This window comes from Lytechinus variegatus, chromosome 3 (assembly GCF_018143015.1).
Source record: "Lytechinus variegatus isolate NC3 chromosome 3, Lvar_3.0, whole genome shotgun sequence".
NCBI classification, from domain to species: domain Eukaryota; kingdom Metazoa; phylum Echinodermata; class Echinoidea; order Temnopleuroida; family Toxopneustidae; genus Lytechinus; species Lytechinus variegatus.
This window is the reverse complement of record NC_054742.1, coordinates 68579179-68586870: the sequence shown is the minus strand read 5'-3', so window position 1 is coordinate 68586870 and position 7692 is coordinate 68579179. Positions and strand designations below refer to the sequence as shown.

Here is a 7692-nt window from a genome sequence, read left to right as displayed (position 1 = left end):
ACCCCTCTCATATGGTCTCTCCCTCTCATTGTCCCATCTAATCACTGTCATATTTCTGTCTCGTCTCCCTCTCCACCCCCCCCCCCCCCCCCTTCTATCATCTGATCTCTCCCTCATATTGTCCCAACTCGCTAATCTCTGTCATCTTTCTCTGTTTCTTTTCTCCCTCTCTATCATCCAGTTTCTCCCTCTCATTGTCATATTTCTGTCTCTGTGTATCCCTCTCACCCTCAATACCCCACCCCTCTCTCGAGTTGTGTCTCATCTGATCTCTGCCATCTTTCTCTTTCTCCCAGTACATCCTCCCCCTCACTCTCCTCTTAAGACTACAGCAGTCCAAAATAAAAATCCTATATTCCTCTTGCTCTTCTATGTCTATTTATTTTACAATTAAACAATTCCTACATGCGATAAAAAGACTTAAAGAATCACCAAACAAGATGGACCAAAAGAAACACAAGTGCATGGAATATATCTCTGGACATGAGATTAAACCCCTTGTCATACAAAGCACATGGTTAAGTCTTTACATCAGGCCCCCCCCATACGATTTGATAGTAGATGGAAACAAATATTGGTCGGCCGGTTGTAATATAAAGCTCTTAGATCTAATTTTTCAATCTTTAATACCCGATGGTCAGTTTGGCTGGTCTGTATCCATAAAATTATACAACTTTCTTTTTCTTTCCTAAAGAGAGTAGTTCATGATACCTATGGTTAAAACAATACATGTATCCAAACACAAGCAATAACACGCATCATGACTCTCTTTCCTATGCATGTTACATGTATCCCAGATTTTTGCAAATAGAACCAATCTATTTTTTTGGGGGGATGCAGTACAATTTGAGTCCATAAAGTACATGCTATCAGTTTTGAGTCACCGACTCCCTACTCATTAATTCTATTTTCAATCTTTCTTACATATGTTACTTTTCCTCTTTGTTAGAAAACCCATGTTTATTCTTAAATGCTTGAGGCAATTACATCAGTTTGTTTTAAATCCTCAGTCACCAAATTAAAGATATAAAAGCAGAGTTTTATGCAATTTTAAATTCAACACAAGAAATAAAATGAATATACTACCACCCATTTATTTTCCTTCATGAATAAAACACAAATACATTTATAAGCAACTGCAGTACCCAAAACAACCACGACTGCACAAACACAATTACCAGGCCACTTTTTCGTGTACAATAAATCACAAAACAAAACTAGTATGTTGATCATATATATATGTGCAATACTAATATGTGCACAATCAAGTCCAAAATTAAAAAATATTAAGTTTAAAATGGAGTGTGATCTGAGAATGATACCAAGATGAATTTATCAACTACTTCAGACATAGCTCTGGCTTAGGAAACAAAACGAGAAATACAAATTGTACATAAAGTCCATGTCTGGCAAATGACATTTCTTCAAATCTCAACTTATAAAACATTGAATCTTAAGATCTTATCCATCATCTCAATATTACAATACATGTACTTTCACAAATTTGTGACCAAAAAGTAAATTATGTGAAATTATTGGGATGTGGACGACAATCAACTTTAGCTATGCGTACATGTATCAATCAATATTTAGAGAAGGGGAGGGGGGCATACAACTGCTTAAAAAATAATTCTTAGCTCTTCATATCTTAAAAAATGCCCCATAAGTCCGAGCTAACATAATATCAGGGATTTTCTAAAGTATATTGTATACATCTAAATAAAACAATCTTGCTTAGTAAACAGCCCATACAAATTTCAATAATGGCTGAGTAACAACTTCTGCAGCAATTTTAAAATGTCAATCTACAAGGTTACAAGTAAATGAAAGAAACTGTGCATCTTAGTCACTTTTTATCATTGTTTTTCATTAATTGCAACACTTGGTTAACTCTTAATACAATTTGAACTGATACTAATTTCACAAAGAGCAAATAAACTGCACAATGTTAATAAAAGAAAACATACAATGATGACTTCATCCTGGTGCAAATGTTAACAGCCCGTTGTTGTATTCCAGACTAGACGTTGTCTACCATTGAGGCAGATTTGAAATTCCAGACCAGAGGTTGCATGCCACAATGGTCTAGCGTTTGAATGGAAACAGAATGTTGTGTGCCATCAAGAATTGGTGTTTTCCACTATAGCTTTCATGCCATAGTACTCTACTACAGAGCTAAAGGCCAGATGCTGTTTCTCGTACAGGTCTGTTGGTGGGTTCAGGGCTGGATGTTGCATGCCACAATGGCCTAATGTTTGGATGGAGACAGAATGTTGCATACCACGATGGTCTGTTGAATCTTACACTACATGTTGTATGTCATAATACCCTACTCTTGAGTTGGAGAAGAGATGTTGCATGCGATACAGTTATATTGTTGGGTTCAAAACTAGATGTTGTATGCCATAAACAAATGGTCTGTAGCAGGTGGCAACCACTGGTGGCCAGGAGGAAGCGTTTCAAATCCAAGGAACTTGAACGTTCTCATCAACTGACCTGTAAATGTAATGCATGATAAAAACCCATGTTCAGACTGTGTGAATTACGGTAAGCATGCAGCTTACAATAAAAAAAAGACGCAGGCAGCGATTGTCCACTTCATTGCCTGACGAAGACTAGGAGGTGCAGTCGAAACGTCACAATTTTAGTTTGCCACATCGTGAGACAACAGATTAGTTCCTTTACGGATTACCAACATTTATTATTCAAACTTTAACTCATTAAGACAATTATGCCAGGCATCTCTTTCAAAATTTTTGTGGGAATTATTCATCTTCAGTTGAACTGGCAATTTTTATATTTTTCAAACCCCCTTGGGAAAAAAAATTGTACTTGCCACTCCCAACTTCTGCTGAATAATTCCCTCCCAACCTTTCTAAAAGCCTGGTATATTTTTATACTAGCTTGTCAAAACAAAATTTTTCCACACTTTGAGAACCACAGCAAGGACATCTATTTACTTTTATACCATTTGCTTTCATGCATGAAGTTGTTTTTTCTTGGGGGGGGGGTAATACAGGTTCCCATTGTTGGAGAGAGCCAATAAAAGGAGCCCAGCCACTACTGCTAATGGTGTAAAGTGCGTAGCTCTTGGCTTATGTTCAATGGGGCGTATCTGGCAGCTCAAAGTCCAAACAAACAAAGCTCACACAGAATAAATACCCCTCTGACATACACGTAACCTTCCTCATAAATGCAAAAGGAATTTTTCGAATTTATAGAATGAACTCTGTACTAGAAATTTCTAGAAAGAACTAGCTCGAGCTAGATTTGTATTTAAATATAATTTAACATAAGAACTGGTATACATGAGGTTGGGGGACAATATTTTCTATTCAGTTCTCTGTTCAGTCTTATAACAACAAAAACAATAAAAGAATACAGAAATTCTTAACATTTAAAAAATATTTGAAGTGATTTCATTCAAATATCTTCTTGACTCTCATTACCTTTTTGTGGGTGGTTCTGTATTAGAACATGTTGGTTAGTTAAACATCTACATCAAAAATATATTTTGTAGAATTCTGAATTCAAGAAGCATCCAAAGTTTCTAAAATTTATAAAATCACAACTCGGTCAAGTTATCATACATGTAATTACGCTTGAACTTGAATCCTACCATTTTCTAGTAAATAGTTTTATCTGATATTGGTTTCTCATGGTTCAGGAATATAAAACAATTTGGAACCTACCATTATCAGATCTCTTTCGAGTAAACATGATGATGACCTGACTGCATCCTAGCTGCTCCTCGGCTATGTCAAGAAGCTCCACCAAGCTGTCTCGACCTCCCTGGTGCAAGCTGGTCTCTGGCAGCTGGATGTACAAACGAGACTCCAGCAATATGGACTCCCATTTCACCAACAAATTATCCGTCAAGTGATGGAGGAAGCGGATGTAGTTAGTGTCACTGGGTCCTCCTCCAGCTTGGCTTTTCTGTTATCACAGGAAGGAAAATACAATTAAATTTAACTTCTTAATTCACTCTTCATCATTTTTTTTCTGTCATAGCAACACACGTAGGAACTGAGAAGCGCAGCCTTCCACTGCATTAATTGCCAAGTTTGTATTTACATAGGAAACATTTTACAATTACATCTCAAGAAAGCAGTCATTGTGGCTGACCTTGAGGACATACATGTATTAAATAATCTCGGTCCATTTTGATTAAAGTGCAGAGAGTGGCCGAGTAGGGATTCAAACTCACAATCATGAGTCCAATGCTCAAACCACTAGAGTAGACCGCACAACATGTAAATTTTGATTTCTGTAATTATAACAAAGTCCAAAAAAAAAATAACATGTACAGTCAAACTGGCATGAACTGGGGTCTTAGAATGGACTCTGGATTAATTAAGTAGTTTTAACTTCAAAGGACATTTTGGGTCAATAGTCAACTTAGTCAAGGAAAGGCATCTCGCGACTCATCTTCTATTGTAAATTATCAACAACTTGAATTATTTTAGTAATTCATGTATGGGTAAACCTTTACATACAAGGAACAGCAAGTTTTTTTACTATAAATCATGAAATTAATTTATGCTTAATCCTTTTTCCTTTGTTTCATTTATAGTGCTCCTTCTATTGACAAATATTTTACACATTATATTATCAGCATTATATTCAAGGTTTAAATGATTGTTTACAGAATTTCATCTAGTTTTACATGAAAAAAAGAAGAGTACTATCAGATAGCTTTTTAGAAATTCAGATATATGAATTTAAATTGAAGTTGTGGTAACTCTGGGAAGTGTTCTTAGAACTAACATGAAAATAATCTAGTGTTCTCACATCAGATTTAAATACGATGTTAACAATTTCAGTAATAATCATAACTAAGTATAAATCCAAAATCCGACAGAAAGAAATTACATGAGTATTTCAAATAATTCTTTTATGTACTCATTTTTTTAAGCAGAAATATACTACAATGCCCTAAAGATGAATTGTAAAAATGAAAATGTGAGCATAAGCACATGTAATTTACCAAAACAGAAACACATTTTGGCTTGCCATAGTAAAGTTAGCATAACTATATGAACAACTAAACGCCCCCAGAAGAGAACGACGCTCACCTTGAAGAATGGCGAGGCCAAAAGGCCCGGTTTTTCATCTTCCTCAGTGACACTCTCAAGGATAAGACCGTTGTCTGACCCCGAAGGAACATCAGGAGCACTGCTGAGGCGCTCTACCAAGGGTGAAGAGATAACTTTTTCCTGCCTCCCTAAAAACATCAACAAAAACATGTCAAAATGCATGGTATCATAAAAAAGCTGTAGGAAACAATTTAACCAAAATGAAATGGACCACTAAATGTCAAAGCCTGAAGGCGTTTCACAAAAAGCAGACACACACACCTATCTAACTTGCAATTTTATTGATTAACATGCAGTAGCGTGTGCATCTTGGTATTATTTGACTAATGCACTGAAGCCTAAAACTGGACATTTTAATAGTGTTTTCAATAACCAAGAAATAATTTGTAATACCGTGACCATTTGATAAAAACATTTGTGATTTCAGTGGCAGAAATAATGGTAAGAAACCAGGTCTCCTCATTTGAGACAGATTTTTTTGGTGTGTAGGCCTGCATAAAGAAGAAGCACATCCCAGAGTCGCAGATGTTTATGGTGGGAAGAAGATTGCCTTTTTACACAAAATTCTGTTGCCAAATTGGACTAGCATAAATTTCATCTTTTGAAAAAAAATATGATCCCCCCCTGTATATTCAGTCCAGTGCTAGTATCGAGCGTTGATGTAGGGAAAATCCATCAGAGAATATTGAAGGTCATGTCACAAAATGAAGTCAATTTATCTATGAATAGCAACTAAAAAAAAAAAAAAAAAATAGCAGGATTAAAGATGGGATAATCACATATGTGGCAATACTCAATAGAAAAGCACATGTACTTAAGGTTTCAGTTTCTATCTTTTTTTACTTTGCAACCTCCACTTCATTTTATTTTTTACCTTTCTTCTGTAGTGCAAATTTTTAAAAAGAAATTATCAATTTTTCATTTCCCTATTATTCCATACCTCCTTCAATACATACCTCACTGTAAGATATTTCTATCTATTGCTGTTGCAGATCACTTGCAGCATTTTCTTAAACATATTCTTTAGCCAGTTTTTTTAGAAAGGGGGGGGGGGTCTTCTTTAGTGTATTTTTCTGCCCTATTTTCTATAATTTCATAGAAATCACATACTTACATCCCCTTCATTTTTACCCCTTTATAAAATTAGAATAACATTGTGTTGGCTGATTTCAGTGTTTTCTAGTATAACACAATTACCTTTATGTATTTAAAATCTGTTTGGATGCAATTTGCAAAGACATTGGGCAACATTTTTCACCCTGAAATTAAGTGAAAATGACTGGTTAGCTGTACTAGTTTTAAACCTTGAGGACTCTGTGATGATATTTTATATCATTTTTACATATCAATATATAAAAATGATAAAGATCTACAATATCATCATAGATTATGGCTAGGTATTTTTTGCAAGAAACCAACAAGACTAAAAAGGTTAGGCCTAGTCTAGAATATCTCAATTTTAATAATAAGGAACTTTCTCTAAATTTTAAGGGACTAGGAGCCTAGATCTGTCAACTAAATTCTTGTAGGGCCTAGAATTCAAAATAAATTAATGTTTCATTTTTTAAAAGCTGAATTTACACGACAACAAACATGATGGTTATCAATACAGGTACTGGTATGTTGTCAAAAGACAGACACGAGATGATCATGACAGATGATTATTTTTTATAAGATTGAAATTTGAATTCTTCCTCATTCTGATAAAGAATTCTTTAATTCAGGCACAATATTGACGTTTAATGTCAACAAATGTTTTTTTTTGGTATGAAATATCAAAGAAAATGCAGGTCCGATTGTTAAGTGCACAGACATAACAAAATAACTGTCAATGCTCTTTAAATGGCCATCGCCAGGCAGTAGCAGTGCGCCCCTTCAATACTCACAGTGCTTCCCTGTCGGCAGACATTTTGATGACGTTGATGTTGGAACTATCAAGTTCACTATTTTGCGACGTTTTTTCTTCATGTCTACTAAAATTCAAATCCAGTTTAGCGGATTTATCAATTGATAACACCATTAATCTTGATTTCTCGTCACTTGCAATGCAGAAAATCTATACAGTGAGGTGAAAACTTCTTGATTGTTTGAACAAAGACGTCGAGTTGTGGCGTAATAGTCAATTCGTTTATCAGCAGCTGAGTTTATAATGTCGATATCGCGAGATATCGCGCGGTACAAGACAGTTCGACCTTTGTATATTCGCCTGTTTAGATAAAAGTAAAAATAGATAAAGAAAAATCATTTACGGCTTTCAATGAGCCAGAGTTTGACCCCGATTTTGACTCTGTTACAATTATTCTTTCAAATTTTTCTTTGATTTATGGTTTTCTTATTGTTTCCGTTGATCTCTAGAGTACTACAGATGGTGCTAGGAGAACGTTCCAGTCCAGCCACCGAAAGCCGCCCCCTAGCCCCCCCCCCGGCCGGCCCCGGGGGGCGGACGCGGGCTATACCACCGAAACTAATAATAATACTATTAAATGAAGTAAGGACAAAGAAAAGTGACGAAAAAAATGAAAGAAAAATATCAAGCTTAATGGGCTATTGAGATAGGCCTACAGTAGGCCTACTTGAAAAAGGGCTCGTTTTCAGG

General features: G+C 35.6%; 1 protein-coding gene across 1 annotated transcript; it reads right to left on the bottom strand.

The window, feature by feature from the left end:
• Positions 1-364: 364 nt before the first annotated feature.
• Positions 365-7259, bottom strand: LOC121411772 (ornithine decarboxylase antizyme 1-like). The gene is given in 5 exon segments (XM_041604622.1): positions 365-2496; positions 3693-3936; positions 5076-5168; positions 5170-5224; positions 6983-7259. Coding segments are annotated over 5 exon segments (633 nt in total). The 5' UTR covers positions 7117-7259; the 3' UTR covers positions 365-2389.
• Between the last annotated feature and the right edge of the window lie 433 nt (positions 7260-7692).